The sequence below is a fragment of the Gopherus evgoodei genome, chromosome 2, assembly GCF_007399415.2.
Source record: "Gopherus evgoodei ecotype Sinaloan lineage chromosome 2, rGopEvg1_v1.p, whole genome shotgun sequence".
Taxonomy (NCBI): domain Eukaryota; kingdom Metazoa; phylum Chordata; order Testudines; family Testudinidae; genus Gopherus; species Gopherus evgoodei.
The window spans coordinates 177,076,061-177,102,912 of NC_044323.1; the positions used below are offsets into that span (position 1 = coordinate 177,076,061).

The 26,852-nt window shown below is 42.0% G+C and overlaps 1 protein-coding gene across 3 annotated transcripts in view; it reads left to right on the top strand.

Moving 5' to 3' along the window:
• Window positions 1-26,315, top strand: part of DSP (desmoplakin) — a 50,939-nt gene extending 24,624 nt beyond the window's left edge. The window contains exons 9-24 of one of the 3 annotated variants that reach the window (XM_030552365.1): window positions 207-302; window positions 1,699-1,824; window positions 3,682-3,834; window positions 4,701-4,855; window positions 5,653-5,779; window positions 6,738-6,948; window positions 7,545-7,762; window positions 8,831-8,997; window positions 9,496-9,634; window positions 10,600-10,793; window positions 12,034-12,196; window positions 14,213-14,296; window positions 15,565-15,672; window positions 16,841-16,939; window positions 18,497-20,791; window positions 22,684-26,315. In XM_030552365.1, the coding sequence (XP_030408225.1) occupies window positions 207-302; window positions 1,699-1,824; window positions 3,682-3,834; window positions 4,701-4,855; window positions 5,653-5,779; window positions 6,738-6,948; window positions 7,545-7,762; window positions 8,831-8,997; window positions 9,496-9,634; window positions 10,600-10,793; window positions 12,034-12,196; window positions 14,213-14,296; window positions 15,565-15,672; window positions 16,841-16,939; window positions 18,497-20,791; window positions 22,684-25,860 (7,512 nt within the window). In that variant the 3' untranslated portion in view covers window positions 25,861-26,315. The remainder of the gene's footprint in view (window positions 1-206; window positions 303-1,698; window positions 1,825-3,681; window positions 3,835-4,700; window positions 4,856-5,652; window positions 5,780-6,737; window positions 6,949-7,544; window positions 7,763-8,830; window positions 8,998-9,495; window positions 9,635-10,599; window positions 10,794-12,033; window positions 12,197-14,212; window positions 14,297-15,564; window positions 15,673-16,840; window positions 16,940-18,496; window positions 20,792-22,683) is intronic. The other 2 variants (XM_030552366.1, XM_030552367.1) reach the window with 2 other exon arrangements.
• Window positions 26,316-26,852: the final 537 nt, after the last annotated feature.

Below are 26,852 nucleotides of genomic sequence, written 5' to 3' on the forward strand. Positions count from 1 at the left end.
TTACACAGTCAGTTAGCTGGTCAGTTGCTGCCTTGTTGAAAAGTGGAATTATTTGCATGAGTCAAGTCACTCACGGTTGCATGTATTTGCAGTAGCAGACCCTGCCTTTGTAGGTAGCTTAAAGAGAAAGAATCATGTTCTAGGCTGAGGTGAGGTGGAAGATCGGTGCAATGAATCGTGTTCTTTTCTTAAATTAATTTTTGTAGGCATACATGGACACACTGCAAACTCAGTGGAGCTGGATTCTTCAGATCACCAAATGCATTGATGTTCATCTGAAGGAGAACGCAGCATACTTTCAGGTGAGTTCTGGTGTTTGCAGTAATAATGCTCATAGACTTTAAGGTTAGAAGAGACCATTATGATCATCTAGTCTGATCTCCTGCACAATGCAAGCCACAGAATCTCACCCACCCACTTCTGTAACAAGCCCCTAACCTATGTCTGAGTTATTGAAGTCCTCAAATTGTGGTTTAAAGACCTCAAGATGCAGAGAATCCTCCAGCAAGTGACCCATGCCCCACACTACAGAGGAAGGCGAAAAACCTCCAGGGCCTCTGCCAATCTGCCCTGGAGGAAAATTCCTTCCCGACCCCAAATATGGCGATCAGCTAAACCCTGAGCATGTGGGCAAGACTCACCAGCCAGCATCCAGGAAAGAATTCTCTGTAGTAACTCAGATCTAACCCATCTAACATCTCATCACAGACCACTGGGCATATTTATCTGCTATTAATCAAAGATCAATTAATTGCCAGAATTAGGCTGTCTCGTCCTACCATCCCCTCCATAAACTTATCAAGCTTAGTCTTGAAGCCAGATATGTCTTTTGCCCCTACTATTCCCCTTGGAAGGCTGTTCCAGAACTTCACTCCTCTAATGGTTAGAAACCTTCATCTAATTTCAAGTCTAAACTTCCTAGCGGCCAGTTTATATCCATTTGTTCTTGTGTTCACATTGGTACTAAGCTTAAATAATTCCTCTCCCTCCCTGATATTTATCCCTCTGATATATTTATAAAGAGCAATTATATCTCCCCTCCGCCTTCTTTTGGTTAGGCTAAACAAGCCAAGCTCTTTGAGTCTCCTTTCATAAGACAGGTTTTCCATTCCTCGGAACATCCTAGTAGCTCTTCTCTGTACCTGTTCCAGTTTGAATTCATCCTTCTTAAACATGGGAGACATGATCTTTGTGTATCAGAGATTTTATTTCTCTTTATTTATTCTTCAAGCTTTGTATAACATTTTTTTGAAAATGTCTCATTTCAAAAACTCAATTAGATTATTTTGAGTAACGTAAGACCATGTTCTCTAGCCCTTCCTGGAGTAAAATTCAGTATGATTTCAGTGTGAGTTTTGCTCAGGTAAGAACTGCAGAATTTGGCCTGTTGATCTGACCAACAATTCATAGGAAGTTGGCATTTCCCTTACTTCTGTAGTTGATTAAAAGCATGAACTTCGTCTCTAGGTACCTGAAAGCCATTTTTCCTATGTCCAAATCTTCATAAATTCATATATTTAGGTATCAATACCCAGTAACATTATTTGTTTTATACACTGCACTTCTCCATAATGTAAATTGGGATTCTCATGTTGGATAATGATTCTAATTCATTTTACTTGTGAAAATACCCATCGCTTTTTAAAGGAGTATTTTTTGAGAGTTCTGTGTAACTGAAATTACAATCCTTCTTTGTAGTTTTTTGAAGAGGCTCAATCCACTGAAAACTACCTGAAGAACCTACAGGACTCCATCAGAAAGAAGTACATATGTGATAAGAACATGTCACTCCAAAGCCTACTGGAACAGATCAAAGAACTTGAGGTACTGTCACACCTTGCAAATTTCATTAACAAATTATGGGCCTGCTCCAATTGAAATCAATAGCAAAACTCTCATTGATGTCAGTGGAAGCAGGATTGGGCCCATTTTGTGTACTAATGCATGCAGTACTCTAGAGCAGGGGTCGACAACCTGTGGCACGGGTGCCAAACATGGCACGCGAGCCAATTTTTGAGCGGCACGCAGCTGCCTGCTGCAGTCCTGGCCCTCAGCCCCCCCGCCCACCGCTCTCCCCTGTGGGGGCAGGAGGCAGAAGCTTGGTTCTGCGGCAGCCAAGCTTCCCCCCTCCCTCGCTTCTTCCCCCCAGCATGCTGCTTTCCTGCCCCTCCTCCTCTCCTTCCCTGCGCCAATCAGCTGCTGGCCCTAGCAAGGGGGTGGTGGGAAGAGCAACAGCATGCATGCAGTTCCCTAGAGGAAACAGAGAGAGGTAGGGACGGAGCCTTGGGGAAAGGAAGGGAACAGGCATATCCCTTCCAGCCCCCTGCCCTGAGCCGCTCAGGCAAAGGGCTGGGAGCACCCCTACGAGCGGAGCACTCCAGCCCTCTGCCCTGACCCCTCCCCACACAGTCAGCTTTCTGCCCTGCATCGCCCACACATCCAGCCTTCTGCCCTGAACCCCCACACACACCCAGCCCTCTGTCCTGACGCTTAACCCCCCCACCCCAGCCTTCTGCCCTGAACCCCCTCCCCCAGCCCTCTGCCCTGATCCCTGAAACCCCCTCACCCAGGTCTGGGGTCCCAGCCGCAGGCCCTGCTCTGCCTGCTCCCAGTCTAGGTGAACAGAACCCCAGGCTGGCAGCGAGCTGAGCAGGCTGGTGGTGTAAGATCAGCATTTTAATTTAATTTTAAATGATGCTTCTTAAACATTTTGAAAACTTTGTTTACTTAACATACAATAGTTTAGTTATATATTATAGACTTATAGAAAGAGACCTTCTAAAAATGTTAAAATGTATTACTGGCACAGAAACCTTAAATTAGAGTGAATAAATGAAGACTCGGCATACCACTTCTGAAAGGTTGCCGACCCCTGCTCTAGAGTATAAGACAGAATGACAATACATTGATGGATCTTTCTTGTGATGTCTCACACGTGGGTCAGCATCATTTGAGTTTGTATTTCAACTCTTCATAAGCAACTTTGCTGAACATTGTGTTATGTTCTATAGTGTGGGCCCAGCTCATTCCCAAGTGTAAAGGGTGCTAGAAAATAGAGAGAACAGACATCAAATGAATCTGTAGGCACCAAAACAGATTCTCTACCTTTCCCTCCAAAAAAGTATAGTATGCTTAATAAAGGATCTAATACATAATTCTGTATTGTAGTAGTCTCCCTGGCAAATCTTAAGACCTGAAGCTATATTTGACTTAAATGTTTGTTCATCAGGAGCTGGTCATACAGTCCTGACTTACTCCTGATTCAGAGAAAACAGCCGATGATTTTAGTGGGAGCTTGCCTGAACAAGAACTGAGTGAAGATTCGAGGTGGTGGTGTTTGATTCTGAGAGCATGCATAGTGCTCTAGGCTCTTTTCATTTGGCCCCATGCTTTTGCACTTCACTTTAAAGTCATAGATCCAGATAAAATACTATGGGATGCCTCAGTAGGTGGTAGAGCTGTAGAAATACTTTAATTCACTTACAGCCTTTAAAAAAATAACAAAAAAAACCCTACAGTTTTTTCATAGATCATATCCTGGTCCCGTTGAGGTCAATATAAGTTTTGCCACTGTCTTCGGGGAGAGCCAGATGTGGGCCATTGTGACATTAATACAGAAGTGTGATGTGAATATGGTTTCTTTTTTTAAATGAAGAGTTAAAATACAATTTACCTTTCCAGAATGAACGAGAGAAAATTCTGGAATACAAGAGGCAAGTGCAGAACTTGGTGAATAAGTCCAGGAAGATTGTGCAGTTGAAGCCTCGTAACCCAGACTACAGGAGTAACAGGCCCATTATCCTCAAGGCCCTGTGTGACTACAAACAGGATCTGGTAGAGTACTCATTACTGATTTGAGAATGAACACTATAAAAAGTAGAGCTGACCAAATAATTGCCAATGAATCACTGGTCTGACAAATGTAACCTTTAATCCTCTATTTGATTAGATTTGAATGTTTTGAATTGATTTGAATCTTTCTGAATAGTTTGCTCAAATATTCGTAATTGTACTGTGTCACTTAGTTGTTATTAGTCAGATAGATTGCATGCTTTTGTTTCTGTCCCCTGATTGGATGAATTCACAATTTGTTCTGGAGCAGATATTTACACATGCAAATGTAAAGTTCCTCTGTGGATCAGAGGGCCAGCGCAAGGTTCTTCACACCACTCAGATGCTGGATAGGAGCTGATGGTGGGGACTGCAGGTGGAGCAGCCATTGAGGGGTGCCTGAACAGCTTTGCATGCTGTGGAAAGGGTCTCCACACCAGCCCTGTAATGGCTGGTGAGGAAGGACATGATGGAGTGGCCCTAGACCTGTATTCATGACTGCACAGTGCCTGAGTAATTGGGCTGTACACTGGGAAGTTTTTTGAGGGCAAATAGAGGAAGGAATCTTCCCTTTCTGGATAGGAGAGGGCAGTGGAGATGCATTGTGGCCATGACTGCAGCCTCAGGGCTGCAGGAACTCCTGGCAGACATAGATGGTGGATCTAGATAATTATGACCCACAAGCACGGTGCTTTGGGAAATGCCAGTGAGGCAATGGCCTCCATACGCCACCATAGGAAGTGGGTTAAAGCCACAGACACACACACACCCTCCTCCCCCTGGGTTAATGGTCTGTCCGTCTTGCCTAGAAAACCATATTTTGCTTAAGGGGAATGTTTTTAAAAATAATTCTCCTGTTTTACTTACAGAAAACCATCCGCAAAGGAGATGAATGCATACTGAAGGACAACACCGAACGCAGCAAATGGCTTGTGACTGGGCCAGGAGGAGTAGATATGCTGGTGCCATCTGTCAGTCTTATTATTCCTCCTCCTAATCCATTAGCTGTAGATCTTGCTACTAAGTGAGTTACTGAAAGGTTCTGAATATTTTGCCTAGGTTTGGGAAGCATCTGCTTAAAAAGCCCTGCTTTATAACTTGAGCCTAATCAGGCCCAGGAGTAAAGGATCAGGCCCCTTATTTGTAGAAATTCACCCCATGGATGTACTTGATGCATACTAAGAATATTTTAAAATCAAATTGAAAAAGAAATGTTGTCTGGTTGCATCCCTGCTCCCTAATGACCTCAGCTGCCTTGGAGCCATTGGCAATTGACACAGATTAGAGCAGACCACAGGTTACTCTAACTTGTGCCAGGGATTGGCCTGGTCTGAAGCAGCTGTAGGATTGGGAACTTCCCCTCTAACAGCCACACTGAGTACTCCTGGACTGCAGTTGTGGATCTGGCCTGGAGAGTCTGAATCATCTTCAGCCAAAAATTTTTGTGGCTCTTGCTGTTTGTGTCACACTTCTAACATCACTTTAATGTGGCCTGCATGGGGGTGGGGAAGGGATTGTGCCCCTTTTTTTCTCTTCTTCGTCATGTGTAAAAGCCTTCTCCCTTTTCACTAGTAGCTTCACATGTCCTCATGATTAAAATACACTGTAGAACTTGAAATACTACCTGCAAATTAATTTGTACTGTATTTTCTAGTTTAAAAATAAGGAAAAGCTAATTGATGACAGAGATCATTTCTAGTTACAGGCCAGTCTCAGCACGCAGCTAGACAGGCTGGCCGGAGTTTCTTAAACTAATGTTTCTGCGATGGACAGGAGACTTAAAAGTTGTAACTGATTGTGAAACCTCTTTTCCTGTCTCAGGATTGAGCAGTACTATGAAGCTATTCTGGCTCTGTGGAACCAGCTCTACATCAACATGAAGAGTCTGGTGTCCTGGCACTATTGCATGATTGACATTGAGAAAATCAAGGCTATGACTATTGCTAAGGTGGGTATTTAATTGGCCTTCGCGATGATGGACCATGGAGCTCTGCCTTTTTCATACAGCTGTGCCAGTTGACTAGACTTCTAGCTATACAAAGCAATGCTCACTGTGTCCCATTCAGTTGTCTCTCTAACAGACGGTAGACTGTGGGGTGCTCTAAACTCCCAGTACTGTGATTTAGAACAGCCTAAACTCTGTCTCAGATTACAGCATGCACATTAGTTAGAGTCTTGCGGGAATACAAAAATGTGGATCCACATCCGATTCATGAACCGCCAAGATGGTAAACAATACATGCCCAAATGCAGATATTCTTGGATATAAAGCAGATAGCCATGGATTTGTAGGGCTCTACACATTCATATGGTAGGAGAACAGTGGGAATGAACTGGGGTCCAGAACAGCAATTCATCACTGAAGTGGATCAAAGCTCAGAAAATCAGTCACCAAAAGCCTGAAGTACTAGTATTGCCACTGACCACACATACTGTACTGGCACTGATGTCACATGTAAGTCATGCCTAGAACCACTGTGTTAGACTTCATGACTTTGTTGTGCAAGGGACTATAGATACATAAAACCTTTCATTCTATTAATGGAGAAGCAAAACACATTCCTGTTTGACTGTGGCAGGGATGTACTGGAAGATTAGCAAGTGGGAAAGTTTGCCTTTTGGGTCCTTTCATAGCCCCCGTTTCATTATATACTGCTGGTACTGATAGGTGCTGAGGTGTGAACAGCAGACCCATCCGGTTACCACCCAACTTCAGCAGCCCGAGAGTAAATGTATCTGCTCTACAGAGCACTCACTTTCAATTATAGACAGGCTGGGAAACTTTGTTCTAAAGTGTGCATCCTCTATTGTTTCATAGCAGTTAGGCTAATATTTGCTGGTGATTAACTTATCATTAGCCTGCTCCACTTGTTCCATTTTTAACAATTTCTGCATCTTTCTTTTAGCTGAAAACAATGCGCACAGAAGATTATCAGAGAATCATAACTGATCTGGAGATCCATTACCAAGAATTCCTTAGGAACAGTCAAGGCTCAGAGATGTTTGGTGATGATGACAAACGGAAAATCCAGACTCAGTTCACTGATGCTCAGAAGCACTATCAAACCTTGGTTATACAACTGCCATGTCAACAACGGCCTCAGCAACAGCAGCAAGGTTTGTTGTCTAGGTTGTGGATTTTTTTTTTCATGAAAATATTTGTTTAAGCTCTCTTTGGCTAAGCTTGATCCAGTGTCATTTAAAATCAATAAAAAGACTACTTTTGACTTCACTGGGCACTGGATTGGGCCACTACAGGCACAAGAGTAATTAAGAAAATCCTCTTAGGCATATATCTTAAGAACCTTTATTACTTCTCCCAAGAAACAAAATTGGATGTGCAGTAGTTTTCCCATAGGAACAAATTGTGTTCTCAGTTACACTGGTATGAATCTGAACTTATCCAAGCAAATCAGTGGAGATGCTGTGGGTTTGCACCAGCACAGATGAGAGCAGAAGTTAGCCCATATTGTGTATTTACAATGATCATAAAGTAAAACCTCATTGTTGCATTTTTTTAAAATAGCCTTTTCTTTGTGGCACCTGATTTTTTGTTTGTTCTATTACAGCAGCATAAGAACAAATGAAAGTTTGGGATCTTAATTCCACAAGCCAAATGAACCGTTAGGTCAAATTGTTATTGCTGTGACTTTGCATGTTAGCTCTTTGACAGGTTTCATATGCCAATGGTTAGCTCCTAATGTGTTCTACAGTGGTAACAACTGAAGTAACTCAGTTGGATGCATCAAAACAAGTTCTAATTAATGAAAGAAACCGGGAACTTGAGAAGCAGGAGGCCTGGCTGCTGACAGAACTCCAGAAACTTCGTCGGCAAATAGAAATCTGTGAGATGCGTATGGTACAACGAACCCCACTCAGAGTGGATCAGGGGGCGTCCCACAATTTTTCAGTCAAAATAAATGAGTTAGAGGTAAGTGTAGATGTTTTTCCTGGAGCCTTTCAGTCTGAGTGTGAACATTTCCAGCAGACTCTGCTGTATTGCATTCCAGATCAGCTAGGAAATAGCTAAATCCTGTTCTTTTCTGTGAGTGTTTGTGAGTGTAATTAAGAGAAGACATTTTTCAAGTGGAAACTACCTGTAGTTTTATGGATTGGATTTTCATTCTTCCCTTGAGGGATTAAACAGAAAGAGACAACAATCTGATTTTAGAAGCAAACTCCATTGAACTAGATGCGGGCCCCTCGGCTTGTGGTGTGGACATGGGTTCACCTTTTGCACACGTGCGAAAGCAATATTGACATCTTCCTGCCAGCTGTAATCTGTGTGAAATGCAGACTGGATGCTCTAGTCCCTGAATTTTCCTTCCATTGCTTTGGCTGCAGCAGACCTAAGGGCTACGAACTCTGAACGGGGGAATGGATCAGAAAAGTGACACCTGGCAGTTCCCCTTCTGACCATGACGTTTTGGGCATGTGCCTGTTCATAGCCTGAATTGGGCCCATTGTGTAATGATTAAAAACATGACCAGCTTCAGTTAATTGTATTAGACTATACTTCAGTGTCCCCTTTCTGCAAGATACCTCAGTGGCTCAGAAAGTGATAAGAAAAGAAGCTGGTTTTCTTTTTCTGAACTGACTCATTTTTTCAAGGTTGAAATTCCCCAGGGACATGGAGGCTGCAAAGGCCTCCAGAAAAACAGGACCATGGCAGTGCTGCTGTAGGGGGTTGGGCAGTGCTGAAGCAGACACTGTTTGGTGGTGGTGCCTGTAGAGCTGAACTCTGTGTAGCTCAGCGTAGAGCAGGAGGGACTTGGGGGAGGAGTGGCCAGTGGTTCTACACTTTTTGTGCTTGTGCATGAAAATGAGTAGAGCTGTGAATAGAGGTAATAGGTGAATATTATTAATGCAGGTTGAGGACACTACTTTAGTCCTCAGTGAAATATTTTGGAGGGAAGATTAGTGGCATATACAATGCAGAATGTTCATCTAGCCACGAGAAATGTATCTGCATAAAATGGACATCTCTCTCTCATATCAGGGTATACAGAATGATTCACAAACAATGGCCGACACCCTCAACAAGCATAAGGACCTGCTGCCCAACTTCAGAGGCTCTGAAAAGTATGTCTATTTGCAGTTGGAGATAACTAACTTGTTTCAGAGACTGGAAAATATTAATGGTGTGTCTGCTGGCTACTTAGACAGGTAAGAAAATAAAAGTTATAACAACAAATCATGAACTTTAAACATTTTCCTTTCTCTTAACTAGTCCCATAAATCCCTTAGATTCCATTAGTCCAGAAATCTGCTTTTGTTTTCAGTAAAAAAGATTATTTTATGTAGGGCCTTTCATATGAATATGTAACAAGACACTTCCTAGAATTAATATTCTAGGCCTTGATCCTGCAGAGTGGCCCATGTGGATTGGCCCATACACCTATGTTGACTTTTATCTCTGTTTCCGAAGAGTCTGATGTAGCAGGGATTTCTTTGTCAGACTCCCCCTTTTGACTGGTAAGATACAGTGAAATTATAGTGGGTTTAGTGTGTGGATGCTGGGTGTTGCTGGTGGCCTGTGAAGTCTAGCAGGTCAGACAGATGATCTGATGGTCCCTTCTGGCCTTAAACTCTGTTCCTGTAAAACCAAACTGCATCATTTTCCTGGATTTATGGATTTATTTTGGGTCACATTGTTTATTGCAGTTTGAATGCACTAAGATCACTGCTCCAGGTTATTCTACAAGCAGAAGATGTGATCAAAGTTTTTGAAGTCAGACTCACTGAAGAGGAAACGGTTTCTTTGGACCTTGATAAAGTGGAGGCTTACCGAGCCTGTCTGAAGGTGAGAGGTTAAATGCCTGCTGTCGTGCTGTAGTTCCTGATGTTCCAAAGATGCGGGAGGGGAGAGATCCTCAGCTGGTGTAAATCGGCATATCTCTGTTGATTTTCAGTGAAACTATGCTGATTTACACCAGCTGAGGATCTGGCCTTCTAGTGTTTAGAAAGCTTCACCGGTGATATTTCAGCTTTCCTGACATCTCAGATATGACTAGTTAAATCATAGTGTTGTGTTAGCCAGTGACCTGGTCCTACGACAGAGCTTACCTCAGATCTTCCACTAGAGTTAGGCACATGCAATCCCTCAACTGCAGGGTTGGACCCTACATGAATAGGTATCATCAGCTTTGACAGAAAATAGGGTTCGATTAAATGCTTTTATAGCTAGAGATTATGAATATATATGGATGTGTAACTGTTAGGGACATTTTTCATACTGAAATTATATTTTAGATTCCTGGTGACCTTCAGGAATGAACCTTTCATGGGGATGAGAGGGGACTCCTGTGGTTCCCTGAGTAACAGGGAACCAAAAGAAAAAAGTCTTGTCATTGTTTAAAGATCCGCAAAGATTTTTTTTTTTAAATACAGTTAGATAAAAAGTATTTGACAGTATTGTGGCCTGATCCTGTAGCTGTTCCATGTACAGATAAATCCTCTGAAATTAAATGAGACTTGGGTGTAGAGCAACTGGAAGAGCAGGCCAGACCTTTTTATGTTTAAAATCCACCCTTTATCATTTAAAAGAGCTGAGATGGTACTCACAGACGAGAGCTCAATTCAAGAAATCACTTACATACATGCTTAATTTCACGCACATACTGAAGGCCTGTTGACATCCCTATGGTTCAGAGCTTTGCTGAATCAGGGCCAAAATGCTAAACCAACCCTAATAACACACTATACATACTATAGAAGGTCAAGACCTGGTGGGGAACTAAATGTTTAATTGTTTTCTCTCACATCCAGAAAATGAAAGTAGACCTAACCCAGAAAAAGTCATTGCTGAACGCCCTGGAATCTGAGCTGCAGAAAGTGATGCAAATCCACTCGCAGTCTAGCCAGGCTTATGTTCTCTATGATTTGGACCTTGGGAAGTATACTGACAAAGTCAACCAGCTAATAGACCGTTGGCACAGGGTAGAGAAACAGATAGACCACAGGTTTGTCTATATTTCCTAATAGTTGTCTTCTCCCTCACCCCCCCTGCCCTTCCCCCACCATTTTTCTTGATGTTGTGATAATCATCAGGTTGTAGCTAGAAGGAAAACAATGAGCTAATGTAACCAGCATTCTGGTAATTTTGGTCTTCTCTGCACAGAGCTTGGTTTTTTGGCAATGGGAGAACTGTAAAAAAAAGAGGCTAAGCACACTTTAAAGGACACCGTTGGGTAGGAAAGGTCCAAAATGTAGAGTTCTGTTGGGGGAAGGGAAAGATTTATATAAGCTAATATGGAAATAAATGTTTTTAGGATTTTTTTTTAATGTCACTGAAAATAGTTTATTGTTTGTTTAGATTTAAAACATTCCTGTATAGTGTTTTGCCACTGCAACACTGTGCAAGTGTGTGAGAGACAGAAAACAACACTAACTAGAAAAGATTAAACTGATTAATCTGTATTCATTGTTTAGGTTGAATAAATTGAAAAAAAAAATGAACAGCATGAAGAGTAAAAAGGAAATTAGATTTTTTTAAATAATATTTCACTTTTAATATATTAGTCAAACCCTGAAGTTGTTACTTCAGGCAGTGGCACTGGAACAATTTTTATAGTGGGGGTGCTGATGGCGGAAACAGTGTATGTGGGTTGTTGTTGCTGCTTCGAGCCAAGGGGTGCGGTAGCACTTCAAGCACTCCTTATTCCAGCACTGATGACTTCAGGCCAAATTCTGCTCTCAGTTACAGTAAACAAGCTTATGCTGAGGTAAATCCAGATAACTGCATCAGTGGTCCTGATTCTTGTCATACTTAAGGTCTGATCAAACCCTTGCTTCCTCCCTCTGCCACTCCCCCCCCCCCCCCCAAAATTAATAGGAGTCTCTCCAGTCACTTTGGCGGGAATTAGACAGGCACTTATATGGTATCCTCACACAACAGTTAGGCAGCAAAATCCATACGGGTCAACTAAATAAGTGGTCTGATTTTTAGAGGTGCTGAGATGTCACAATTTGCAGTGACCTCTGAAAATAAGAGCAGTTATTTAGGTACCTAAAGATGGGTTTAGATGTAAATTTCAGCATACAAATTTGAAAATTTTGACCTTAAATCTTCTTTCAGCAGCTGCTGTTGTTTTACATCTTGTAATAATGAGCACAAAGAGATGGGATTGTCTAAACATTAGAAAATTTGTGAAAAATGAGACTGTACTTTTCACATTGATGGTTTTTCTTTGTTTTTTCTAGATCGTGGGATCTAGAAAGACAGGTCAAACAGCTGAAAACTTACCGTGATTTCTACCAGGCTCTGAACAAATGGATCTGTGATGCTAAGCGCAGGCAAGATGCAATTGAAGCTGTGAAATTAGGAGATTGCAACACCATCATGAGATATTCACATGAGCAGAAGGTACGTGGCACCTTACTGCCATGCGTTCAGTGAACCAGATTTTTCAAATGTATTAATTGTGCAGTAGTATTGTCTTCATAGTAATGGCCTGTTTTGAGTTAGAAAATATTTGCACTACCAAAAAAACAAAAACAAGCCACAGGCAAAAGGTTGCCTCAGAGTTTGTACGGTGTCAGTTGAAAAGTTGATTAAACTTAGCCACTTAAGAAATGCAACCACCATCCTGAGATGCTCCCCATAAGTGACTTATTCCTATTCTGAAATGGTGTTATACCTAAACATGGAAAACAGACTCTTCTTTTTTGCTACTTCCCTCTTTGGGGCGGCAACTTGGATAGCTGTCTTCCAAAACTCATGATTGTACGCATGGCTGTCATGCAAGTTAACCTCTCTACGGTCTTCTGATATCCAGTCCATTTACTGAGTCTTTGGCCTCTCCTTCAGTTGTCTTCCATTTGCAATCATTGGCAAGGGCCATCCTACCACTATAACTCTTAGGTCCTAACATGAAAATCAGACTGACCTGTGTATTTTCTGAACATTATTCATAAGTATGACATTAAGTATCAGAGGTGTAGTTAGTCTGGATCTGTAAAAGCAGCAAAGAATCCTGTGGCACCTTATAGACTAACAGACATTTTGGAGCATGAGCTTTTGTGGGTGAATACCCACTTCGTCAGATGACATTGTTAGGATTGTTACTTCTACGGTAACTGTCATCCTATAAATAAGGTAAATAACCGAGAATCATAAAGGATATTAGAACATATAGATTGGCCATGAAAACCATTCTGGAAGTACTGTCCTCCAGCTCTTAAAAAACAGTGACTGCCACAACCCGAGTCCTTGCTGGTGAGTTGAGTGTTTAGAAATACCAGGCATTTCTGGGCCAGCTCATCCCTGCTCAAGTAGAGTCTGAGTTTGCTCTCTCAAAATTTCCAGTCTATTTTCAGGAGGGCGGAGGGGGAAGCCTGGAGCCCAGTGTGCCCATAGAGTTAGGGTCAGGAATGGTTTTGTCCTTAAAGCATTCAACTGGGACTCAGAAAGGCTAGTTTCAATTCCTCTCTCTGCCACTGATTTTTTTATGTGACTTTGATCAAGTCGCCTATAGCCAGACTGTGAAGCTCTTCCTCATGCTGGTGAGCACTTACTGTCACAAGTAGTCCCATTGAAATCCACAGTGCTACTCATGAGTAGCTGCTCACCATTGTGTGTTGGGTTTCACAGTTTGGTCTCCAATCTGTCTGTTCCTCAGGGCAGGTCTATACTACAGCCTAAGTTGATCTAACTTACATCGCTTAGGGGTGTAAAAAAGCCACTCGCCCTCAAGTGACACAAGTTTCGCGCTTTCCACACTGGAGCTATGTTGGCTGGAGACGTTCTCCCCCTCTGACATAGCTTCCACTTCTCGATAAAGTGGAGTAATTATGCTGACGGGCAAGCACTCGCCTGTCAGCATAGTGCATCTTCACCAGATGCTTTACAGCAGTGCAGCTGCGCTGACAAAGCGCTGTAGTGTAGACTTGCCCTCAGCGCTGTATAAACGGAGGCTGCAAGGCAGTATTACCATCCCTACTATGTGCAACAGCACAGCCAAGAATTGAACACAGACCCTTGTAGACTCACGCCACCTACTGACACTTCCTTACGCATCACCTTTGAATTTAGTCCAAGGGAGTCTAATTGATATAAGCTACGTGATAAGTACAGCCAGAAAATCCAGTAAAAAGAGGATTTTTAATTGGGTGTTAGCCAAAGTCAGGCAGTTCCCAAATCCTGAGGTCCTTACTCAGTTGTTACTTAGTCCTCAGGCAAGTTTCCAATGAGAGTCCGTGGAAGGCCTGAGGAACAGAGTAAGGATTTTAGGCTTAAGCCATTTATGATTCCATCATATTATATTGCAGTCACCCTTTCAAGAAAGTGACAGGCACCTGCTGTTCTCCTCAGCAAGGGAGAATCTTGGCAAGTGGAAATGCAGTAAGTTTTTTAAAATATGCTTTATTGTTTCCTGCACAGAACTTGCATAGTGAAATAACAGGAAAACGAGACAAAGTGGAGGAGGTTCTCAAGCAAGCAGATCTGTGTGCAGCTGCAATTAAGGTACATTTACTCCAGCACTTACACAAGGAATGGCTTTTCACTATGTGGACCCCCTCCTGCAGTTTTCACTTAGCTCTTACTCAGGCAAAACTCCCACGCTCACCTCTTTCATACTGGACTGTATGTGGAGAAATTGCTAGTGTAAAGCACTTGGGGAAAGCAGAGCTTACTGAAAGCAATTTGTACTCTCAGTTACTTGCATATTTAGGGCCATTACTTCCTTTCATCCTAGCATGCAGCTTCCACTGACCTCTGCTGGATTTCTGAAGGAGGATCAAAGGCACTATATATCCAGACCAAATTTTCCATGTCACACATTTAAAAGGGTGGGAGAAGAAGTGGATGAGAAATCTGGGGCTTCTGGGTTGCTTTGGAAGACAGGGCCAATGGCAGTGCAGATCAGGGAGGAAGAGTATACAGTAGTCACAGAGGTCAAGAAAGATCCACAGGGGACAATAATGGTGATCTTTGGTGATCCTTCTGTGTGGCTTGCCTGTGTCTTCATGTTTCTCCCAGTCCCATCTTGTGCTCTGCAGTAGTAGCTCTGTTGTGTCTGGCACGTGTTCACACCCCTTCTGTGATGTAAAAAAGGCACAGAGGAGGTTATTCTGTTAATGCTCTAGGGCAGGGGTTCTCAACCTTTTTCTTTCTGAGGTCCCCCCAACATGCTATAAAAACTCCATGGTCTAGCTGTGCTACAAAAACTGCTTTTCTGCATATAAAAGCCAGGGCCAGCATTAGGGGGTAGCAAGCAGGGCAACTGCCTGGGGTTCCACACCACACAGGGCCCATTGAAGCTAAGTTGCTCAGGCTTCAGCTTCAATCCCATCTGGTGGAGTTTGGAGCGACGGGGCTTCAGCTTTCTGCCCTGGACCCCAGTGAGTCTAATGCTGACCCTGCTTGGAGGACCCCCTGAAATCTGCTCACAGTCCCCTGGGGGTTTCGGACCCCTAGTTAAGAACTGCTGTTCTAGGGGAAAAGGTGACAGAACAATTGCACCCAGGAGTCTTTCCAGCTAACTGACCGTGTCACCTCAGTCACAGATAGCCAAATACCTTTCCCTTCTGCGCAGCGCGCGCGCACACACACTCATCTGAGTCTCCTCTGCAGTATTCAGGCTGATCAGATTCCCCCATACTACATAAACAGAGGAGCGTATATAGCCTTTTACAGCAATAAATACTTGTGTACAGGTCTAAAAATCTGGACCAGGAGAGATTTTTCAGCATTTATTAAAAATGTATTGTATTCTGTTTCCATCCTTACAGGATTATGAATTACTGGCTGCTTCCTACAGTTCAGGATTGGAAACGTTGCTCAACATACCTATCAAGAAGACTATAGTTCAGTCACCTGCAGGGTTGATTCTTCAAGAGGTACATTGCCTTTTTCCCCAAGTTCCTTTTAAACTGTCTTTAGTCACATGAGATGTTTCAACTGAAGCTATCCTGCTAGATATGCTGCTGAATCCTAATTGCTAGCACTACTGTTGTTTAGGGTCTATGAGCATTTCTGTTAAGCCAGTCTGGACTCTTAAGGGAAAATCCTTTCCATCATGCCGTGCCTGACTTGCCAGACTTTGTGCAGGAGAGTTCCAGGGGGCTGAATGGATGGATCCGCCTGTGGAGCAGCAATAGAGCTGCTTACACACAGATGTGCATAGCTGATGGATCTACATTGTCATGGATACAACATCCAATTCTTCCTTCTGGAATCACCAGATCTCCTTTCACATCCTTGTATAGCAAGCCCCCTGTGCAGTGGAACCGCACCGGTTTCACTGTGTCCAAATCCCCTTTGGATGCAGAAAATGAGAGAGAAAAGTTCTGTGCCATCATTGCTGCTTCACTGTGAGAAATGTTACATTCCATCATACATCAAAAAAGGTTAGAATATCTTGGCGGCTTCTATTTGTGATGTTTAACTTCAGCATGTCACCACTGAATAGATAATGTGGTCACAAAGCATTTTTGAATCTATTACATTTCAAAATAAAATGAGAAGTGTGAAACCTTCCTCTCTTATCCTAGGAGCAGAGTAGAAATCAGTGGCTGAAATATAGAAGTGTTGCTTCATTATATCTCCCTAATCAGCTCTTAGGGCAGGACAGGGATATCATCTCCATTTTACAGGTGGGGTAAAATTTTCAAAAGTGCCTAAGTCACTTATGAAAATGGAACATAGGTTCATTAGTCACTTAGGTACTTTTGACACTTTTTTACCTGAAGTGATTTGCCCCAGTCACACAGGAAATATATGCTGTTGTGGGGAACTGAACCTAGGATTTCACACCACATCTGCAGTGGGGCAAATGGATCTTGGAGGGGGAAAAGAGGCATAGTTGTCTCAGAAAGGGGCATTTTCACTTCCCAAAGTCTTCTAGGGTTATTGGGAGTTGTTTGAAGGCAGAGAATTAGCTCCACACTCTCTCTAAATCAGTGTTTCTTGGAATATATTTAAACCATTAAAAAAAACCTGAGCACCTATTTGGTCTCATACAGCTTTCTAATATAGACTGACCATGGTTCTGTTATTATTTTCCAGGCTGCAGAAATTCAGTCTCGGTACATAGAACTTCTTACAAGATCAGGGGATTATTACAAATTCTTAAGTGAAATATTGAAGAGCATGGAGGATTTGAAGGTAACCTGCTTGTTTTATTTCTGGTACTTTCCATTGTCACCACAATGTCTGACAGCAAGGTATCTCTGGTCAAAAGCTTTTTCCCTTAGTGAAATGCAAAACAAAGTATTGGAAAGGAAAAAAAAAACCCTGGACTATATCAACAGCAAGCTAATGAATCCTCACAACACACTTCTGAAGTTGGCAAATAAATTCCATTTTCCCCGTTTTAAAGATGGTGGTAGTGACTTTCAGGGCCAATTTTGAGGTGATGTAGAAGCTGGTGTATATTAGACTTACACATGAGGTGGGAATAGCAAAAGTACCCAGCACTCACCTTATAGGTCAACTCTGACTGCTTCTGCAAACCTCATACCCATTCTGTGGGCCTAAGTCTGATCTTGTGTCCTTTTGCAGTGTTGTGATTACACTTATTTTTAGTGGCGTTACTGTTGATGTGATGCATCATGGTGAGACCAGAATTGGGCCCAGTTCAGAGGTCATGTGTGAGGAATGTAAGGTATATGTAGGAAAGTGATTGGTTGCAAATATAGTGAGCCCATTAAAGTGAGCTTATTTAAGGGAACATTTGTGCCTTTTGGGTACACCATCTCTGAAGGAACTCCCTGGAGCACAGAGGGAATGTGCCCACTTCTACATCCCTTTATCGGCATATAATCCACTCACTCTGCTATACTAGTCCTGTTCTACAGGCCAGTTCAGACAGCTGGGATCCTACCTCAACCCTACCTCTTTTGGGGAACTGTGAACCTACAGGAAGGTCGGGGGAGGGTATGAATCTGGCAAAGATCTTGTCATGGATATTTTTAGTAAAAGTTGTGGACAAGTCACAGGCAATAAAGAAAAGGAAGCCTGTGATCTGTTAGTCACGTTTTTACTAAAAATATCCTTGACAAAATCAGTTGTGGGGTCCCCACACCACCTCCAGTGGCTAGACAGCTGCAGGGCCTTCTCGGAGCTCTGGGGGCTCCCATCCCCTGTGGGGGCTTGGAACTCCAGGGTCCCCCCACTGATGATGGTATCAGGAAGCTCTGGGATAGCCTCGCCACCCAGGGCAGCTCTGGGGTATCCATGCCAGGCGGCAGGGAGACCCTGCAGCTCCTGGTTGCCCTGGGCTGAATTCATGGAGGTTGCCGGAAGTGATAGATTCCGTGACCTCCATGAAAGAATTTGTAGCCTTAGATATGAACAATATCAATTGTTAGTAAATTCTGGGTAGAGGGGAATTTTAATGTGTTTGAAGTTAAGATATTTCATTCATTCCCAACAGCATGTAGCACTGGGAGCTTTGACTTTGCCAAAACAAAAAGCCAAATTGTGCCACCCATACTCACATCAGGTAGAATCTTATTCTGGAAATCATCCTATTGATTTTGCAGACTAAGGTACTAGGTACTACTTGGTGTGAATATGAATATCTGAATCTGTCCTGATGTGATTAAATAAAAGTTTTGTGCATCGGGCATGTTCCTTACAGTTGTTGATTTTTAAGATGTAATTCATGGGATGGGTTCAAAATAATTATCACAGCCCATTTTCTCAATTTTGATCCCACAGATGAAAAGCACTAAAATTGAAATGCTTGAAGAAGAGCTCAGGCTTGCCAGAGATGCAAATTCTGATAATAGCAACAAGTATAAATTTCTGGAACAGAATCTGCAGAAGTTCCAGGTGGACTGTTCCCAGCTCAAAGCAAAGCTCATGAGTCTGGAGGAGTTGAAGAGACAAGCTGAGATGGATGGCAGTTCTGCTAAGCAAAACCTGGACAAATGCTATGGTCAGATAAAGGATCTCAATGATAGGATAACCAGACTGACTTATGAAATTGAAGATGAGAAAAGGAAAAGGAAGCAGATGGAGGATAGATACGAGCAGCAGAAAAATGACTATGACCAACTGCAGAAAACAAGACAAAATGAGAAAGATAGCCTGAGCTGGCAAAAGTTAGAGTCTGAGAAGTTCATCAAGGAGAAAGAGTACGAGATAGAAAAGTTAAGGGTTCTTCTCCAGGATGAGGGCGTACGGAAGAGGGAATATGAAAATGAGCTGGCTAAGGTAAGAAACCAGTTTAACGAGGAGATGAGTAATTTAAAGAACAAATATGAGACTGAAATTAATATTAAGACAACCACAATCCATCAGCTAGCTTCCCAAAAAGAAGATGATACAAAAAGTCTCAGAAACCAGTTGGATAGACTGGCAAGGGAGAACAGAGACCTTAAAGATGAGATTGTGAGACTCAATGATGCCATTTTGCAAACAACAGAGCAACGAAGGAGGGCAGAAGAAAATGCTCTTCAGCAGAAGGCCTGTGGTTCTGAAGTGTCACAGCAGAAGCAGCAGCTGGAGCTTGAATTGAAACAGATAATTCAGCTGCGTAATGAAGACAACTCAAGGTATAAGCAGGCACTTGAGGAGGCTGCATTAACTATCCAGGAAAAAACAAAGGAGCTGGAAAGATTAAAGATTCAGCTTCAAGAAGAGGCTAAAAGCCAATGGCAACTTGAAAATGAACTGGCTAAGGTAAGGAACAATTTTGATGAGGAAATTATTAGTTTAAAGAACAAGTATGAGACCGAAATTAATATCACCAAGACTACGATTCACCAGATTACTGTGCAAAAAGATGAGGACACAAATAATTACCGAACACAGCTTGACAATGCCATGCGAGAAAATAGGAATTTGTGTGAGGAGATTAGGAGACTGAAGAACACAATAAGTCAGACAACAGAGAACCTTAGAAAAATAGAGGAAAATGCTCAACAGCAGAAAGCAACTAGCTCAGAGATCTCCCAGAAGAAACATCAACTGGAGGTTGAGCTAAAACAAGTCATTCAGATGCACTCGGAAGAAACCATGCGATACAAGCAGTCACTTGATGATGCGGCAAAGACAATTCAAGAGAAAAACAAAGAGATTGAAAGACTGAGAAAGTCATTTGAAGTGGAAACAAGTAAAAGGAAAGACTTAGAGGAGGAAAATAAACAATTACAAAGAGTTCAGTTTGATCTACAGAAAACTAATGTCAGTGCAACGGAGACGATTAACAAACTGAGGATCCAGGAACAGGAACTGACACGACTGAAAATTGAATATGAAAGAATTTCACAAGAGAAGAAAGGGAAGGATCAAGAAAGTTCAAAGTTGCAAAACACTATAAAAGACTTGCAGCACCAGAAACATAAACTGGAAGAGGAACTTTGTAGGCTGAATAAAAACACAATGGAGGAGTCTTCCAAGAGGAAGAAAGTAGAAGAAGAATTAGAAAGTATGAGGAGATCTTTCAGAGAGCAGTCAGTTAAAATCACCAATCTCACTCAGCAGATAGAGGAAGTGTCCATTGTAAAGAAAAGGAGTGAAGATGACCTTAAGCACCAGAGAGAGTTACTAGATGGTCAAGTAAGAGAAAAGCAGAGATTCATAGAGGAGATAAGAAAATACACATCCGAGATTGAAACTTTAAACCACCAGTTGGTTCAAGAGCAGGAACACTTAAAACAGGCTCACCTCCGAAATGAGCACTTGCAGAAAGCTATTGAGGACAAAAGCAGGAGCCTGAATGAGTGCAAAATAGAAATCGAAAGACTTCAGTCTCTTACTGAGAACCTTACTAAGGAACACTTGATGTTAGAGGAAGAGTTGCGCAATTTAAGATTGGAATATGATGATCTAAGAAGGGGCAAAAGTGAAGCTGATGGTGAAAAAAATGCTACTATTGCTGAACTAAAGAATCAACTCAAAACAAGCAGCAAGCAAACCCTGGAACTTCAGGGGCTGATTAATGATTTGCACAGAGAAAGGGAAAATTTGAGACAGGAAATTGAAAAATTCCAAAAGCAGGCTCTAGAGGTATTCACAAATATTTGATCACAACTTTACTGTTTCTCCGATGCTATAATTGACTCCAATGGCTTTTTGAATCAATTTAATTTACTCTTTGCTGTTTAATTAGAAATGAGATTCATTTCCCTTTTAAATTTGATTTTTAAAATAGTCAGGTCCTGGTCCCTTTTCTAGCTTCTCTGCACGCCTGAAGCAGTGTCAATGGGCCATAAAGCTGTCTTACTCATCTGGCTGAAGATTTCCCCCAGTGTGAAGGAAACCCTAGCTCTGTACTAATCCCCACTTTACAGGCACAGGGCAAGAGGGAGTACCTGGATTGCCACTGTGTTTCAGCTGAGCCCATAGGCTGTATACACCTTGGACTGTTTCATCCAGCACAAGTGAAAACAGTCCGGAGACTATTGTAAATTGCACTAGGTGCTGAACCAGCTGCTAACCCCAGAATTGAAGAGTTGCAAAAGTGACTTAAGAGGCTTTGCCCCTTCTCCTCAAGTGGTTTGAGCATATCTTTGGTTGCAGCTAAGGATTAAGAGTAAAATGTTCAAAAGTGCTAATGCGACTTAGAAGCTTAAGTGTCATTGCCTTTCAGTGGGACTTGGTACTAAGCTACTTAGGTTCCTCTGAAAATTGTACTATGAGCCTGCATTCCCCAAAATATTAATGATATGTGATTACAGAGAAAATTTTTAAATATCAAATTTTATCCTTCATTCTTTTGCTTTGTCACCTGCCAAAGAGCAGTTTCCATTTATTACATGTACAGGTGAGCATTTATGAAACCTTATCTACTGAGCAGGTTTGAATCTACATATATTATATATACAGTAATAGAACAAATCCACATCTGTATTGCTTTGTTTTCCAGAAAGTAATTCTTCTTTACAGTCTGTGTGTGTGTTTTTATATATATGGTTGAATATGTGTAAACAAATATATTTTGTATACACCGCTGTATTACATGATATATTTATGCATGCATATGTAACTATCTGTCAAAAACATTCATAACTCTGCTACTTTGCAGTTTAGTTTCACATCTTCTGTGCTTATCTCAAAATATTTTTCTATTACATCCGTGATTTTCCCTATACTTACTCTCTGTAATCTTTTATTATATCATCCTCGGTATTTGTCTTCCAGTTCTGTTCTCAGAATCGTTCTTTCCCTTTGTTTTTCTCTTTTTAAACTCCTAATATTGTTTCTCTCTCTTTTTTTTTTTTAATAGAGTCTCTGGGTCTGTCTTGTCTGTCTGTCTATCTATTTCTCTACTCAGAAACACAGACACACACACGTTACATACATAGTTTATTTAATTTAATACAATTGATGCATATAGAGTATGCATTCTATATATCTCTGTATATATGTGTACGCATACGTTAAGTGACATTATATTCATTAAAATTTAAAGAAATTCAGAGAAAAATATTTCGAACTGAAAATAAAAAATATTGACAAGAGGAGGAGGCATAAGTAAGTGGAGCTATGCCCATTTTCACCAGCTGATGATCAGGCCCTTTGTGTCGGTGTACACTGTACATATATAGTATGAGTAATAGTAAAAATATAGTCAGAAGGTAACTGATCACCATAAAAGCCAAGGCTTCTGTAACCCACACACAGAATTAAAACCAAGACAGTTAGGATGGGATTCAGTTCTATCTATAAGCGAAAACTGGGTTCGAGGCGCTATGTGCTAGGTGGTAACAGAAATGTTTTCAGAGAAGGTGTCAGTGTGTATTAAAACATATTCATAATCTTGGATACAGCATAAGGATATTCAGAAGGTTTTCCAGTGCCAATACGTGATAGGTTAAGTTATGGGAAAAAGATAACATCAGAAGTGGGAATTATAACTAACATATCTCTCTCTCAATTTTTCGCTTTTTAAATTTTAGGCATCCAACAGGATTCAAGAATCTCAAAATCAGTATACTCACATTATGCAAGAAAGAGAGACACTGCTGATGAAAATAAGTACCTTGGAACAAGACAGGGCAAGGCTGCAGAGATTAGAAGAAGAGCTGAACCGTGCAAAGATTACACTGGAATCAGAGTCTCGTTTGAAACAACGGCTGGAAAGTGAGAAACAACAAATCCTGAATGACTTAAATCAGTGGAAGAGCCAGTATTCCCGAAATGAAGAGACCATTAGAAAGTTTGAATCTGAGAGAGAGAAGAGCGAGAGGGAGAAGAATGCCCTGAGGATTGAGATTGAAAGGTTACAAATGGAGATTAAGAGGATTGAAGACCGATACAAGTGCAGATTGGAAGAGATGAGCTGCAAAAGCCAATCGGAGATGGATGCTGAGCGCCTCAGAATGCAAAGGGAGATTGAGAAACTTAAGTATCGCCCATGTGGATCCCACAGATGTACTCAGACGGAAGAGGAATTTGCCATTGATCCTTCCAAATTGCTGTTTAATGGGCTGCGTAAGAAAATTACAGCAATTCAGCTCTATGAATGTCAGTTAATAGACAAAAGCACCCTGGATAAGCTCCTGAGGGGGCAAAGGTCAGTGGAAGAAGTTGCTGCTGACATCGAACCTTATCTTCGAGGGGCAGGGGCTATTGCAGGAGCATCTCTTACTCCAAAGGAGAAGTACACTTTGTTGGAGGCCAAACGGAAGCAGCTTCTTACCCCAGAAAACACAGTCCTGCTTTTAGAAGCCCAGGCAGCTACAGGAGGCGTGATTGACCCGCACAGAAATGAGTTGTTGACTGTGGACAGTGCAATTGCCAGAGACCTGATTGACTTTGATGACCGAGAACAAATCTATACAGCAGAGAAGGCTATTATGGGATTTAAAGATCCATTCTCAGGAAAAACAGTGCCAGTGTCTGATGCCATCAAGAAAAATCTGATTGACAGGGAAACTGGTATTCGCCTGCTCGAAGCCCAGATGGCTGCAGGAGGCATTGTTGACCCTGTCAACAGTGTTTTCTTGCCAAAAGATGTTGCTTTGTCTCGTGGGTTGATTGACAAAGACCTGTACAGAGTCCTGAATAACCCTCAAGGTGCTTCAAAGAATTTTATTGACCCTGCAACCAAGAAGGCGGTCAGTTACATCCAGCTGAGGGAAAAATGCAGGATTGAACCTCACACTGGCCTACTTCTCCTTCCCGTGCAGAAGAGAAGTATGTCATTTCAAGGGATTAGGCAGCCTGTCCCCATAAGTGAACTGGTCAGCTCTGGAATTATTCAGGAATCGACAGCATGTGGTCTCGAAGCAGGCACAATTAGTGTGGAAGAAGTCAGTGACAGTATTAAGGATTTCCTCCAGGGCTCTAGTTGCATAGCAGGGATCTACAATGAGACCACTAAAGAGAAACTTGGCATTTACCAGGCCATGAAAATAGGCCTGGTTAGACCGGGAACAGCCCTTGAACTTCTAGAAGCCCAAGCAGCCACTGGTTTCATTGTGGATCCTGTCAGCAATATGAGGCTACCAGTTGAGGAAGCTTACAAAAGAGGCCTTGTTGGAATTGAATTTAAAGACAAACTTCTCTCTGCTGAAAGAGCAGTCACAGGGTACAAAGACCCGGAAACAGGAAATATCATCTCCTTGTTCCAGGCAATGAATAAGGAGCTCATTGAGAAAGGCCATGGCATTCGTTTGCTGGAGGCTCAGATTGCCACTGGGGGAATCATTGACCCCAAAGAAAGCCACCGTTTGCCAGTTGACATGGCATACAAACGTGGTTACTTCAATGAAGAGCTCAGTTTAATTCTCTCAGACCCAAGTGATGATACAAAGGGTTTTTTCGATCCTAACACTGAAGAAAATCTGACCTACCTGCAGCTGAAAGAAAGGTGCATAAAGGACGAAGCAACAGGGCTCTGCCTTCTCCCCCTGAGAGACAAGAAAAAGGTGGTGCAAACATCACAGAAGAACACCCTTAGGAAACGCAGGGTTGTTATCGTAGATCCAGAAACAAACCGGGAAATGTCAGTGCAGGAGGCGTACAATAAAGGTCTCATAGATTATGACACCTACATGGAACTTTCTGAGCAGGAGTGTGAGTGGGAAGAAATAACTATTACAGGGTCAGATGGAAGCACAAGAGTGGTCCTTGTGGACAGGAAAACAGGCAATCAATACGACATTCAGGATGCTATTGATAAGGGTCTTGTTGAAAGGAAGTTTTTTGACCAGTACCGTTCTGGAAGCTTGAGCCTTACACAGTTTGCAGACATGATTTCCTGCAAGAATGGTGGTGATGAAGTATTTAAGCATGAGTCAGTAACTAAATCTCCCACAGTGCTGAGTGTCAGGAGTTCTTCAGTGAGACTGAGTGGTTCTTTTTCAGCACCCCTGGAGGAATGCAGCCCCATTGCAGCCGTATTTGATACTGAAAACTTGGAGAGAATCTCCATTTCAGAAGCTATACAACGGGGCATTGTCGACAGCATTACAGGACAGCGGTTGCTCGAAGCCCAGGCCTGCACTGGAGGCATAATGTGCCCTACCACAGGCCAAAGGCTTTCACTTCAGGATGCAGTTGCTCAAGGCATCATTGATCACGATATGGCCACACGGCTCAAGCCAGCTCAGAAGGCCTTCTTAGGGTTTGAAGGCTTAAAGGGTGGCGCTAGAATGTCAGCAGCAGAGGCAGTGAAGGAAAAGTGGCTGCCTTATGAGGCTGGTCAGCGCTTTCTTGAATTCCAGTACCTCACCGGAGGCCTCGTCGATCCAGAAGTGCGTGGAAGAATTAGTATGGAGGAAGCCATTAGGAAAGGATTGATAGATGGACGGAATGCTCAGAGATTGCAAGACACTAACAGCTATACCAAAATTCTGACCTGCCCCAAGACCAAGCTGAAAATATCCTACAAAGATGCAATGAGTCGATCAATGGTGGAGGACGTGACTGGGCTGAGACTGTTGGAAGCTGCTTCTGTTTCATCCAAAGGCATCTCTAGTCCCTATAATGTCTCCTCTGCCCCTGGCTCCCGCTCAGGCTCCCGCTCAGGCTCCCGAAGTGGATCCAGGAGAGGAAGTTTAGATGCATCAGCAAATACTTCATATTCTTATTCCTATTCATCCTTCAGCAGCAGCTCTATCGGGCGTTAGTAGTCAGTTAATAAGTGTATCTGAATTTTAATTTCATTTAGATGAATCTGTATTACTTTCACTTAAAAACAAAACAAACTGGTTTGTGGTTATACTATTATTTGCTTGGGTGCAATGACCTTGCTGGAAAATAAACTCATGCCCAAAATAAATCATAAAAGTCCTTTCTGGGTGTGATTAACTTCTCTAATCTTCTTAAAAAGCTGTAAAATGTTTTGGGTGTAGACTTTTGAAGAGAAGATTGCAGGACAGCAAAATGCAACAGTTACGAGTTTCATAATTTTTTAATGTTTGGATTTTTGTTTAATCTCTTCCTGTACATTTTGCATGGGCTATTGTTTGCGTCTCCCACTTCCATACCCTCAAAATTGTAAGCTGATAACCAAGATTTGAAAATACTGTAACAGTTTACTCTTTTCCCAGGCTAGCCATTTTATTTTACTTTACTTTACTTTTCTTTAAAAAAAAAAAAAAGTTACATTGTGGATGGAAAACACATTTCCTTATCAATCTGGATACTGTACTGTAACATGAGAAGCTGTATCCTCTTCCACAGATAATGCACTTGGTTGACTGTTCAATTATAACTTCATTATTGGGGGATATTATTAGCGTGTACTTTTCTTTCACCATCGTCTATATTGTCTACTCATTTTGCTTGTTCATTTCCATGTAACACCAAAAAAAGGCTGACTGCTGCATTCTGACAATAAACTTTTAAACTTTTAAAGTATTTGTGGTTTATTTTAAAATTTAGACATGAACACATCCTTGAAAGGAAGGGAAATAGAAATAGCCTTTCTTTGCCAAAAGTGAACAAATGTTTGCAGTGCCATAATTACTGTACAAACTCATGACATTAACTCTTGAGTCTCAGGAACTTGTTTCTAATATCAGTCCCATTATCTTCATCAGCATAGAAAACTAATCCTGCATTTTCCAAAAGAAAATACAGACAATGTGAACTGTGGCCCCATAAGCAGAAGGCCACT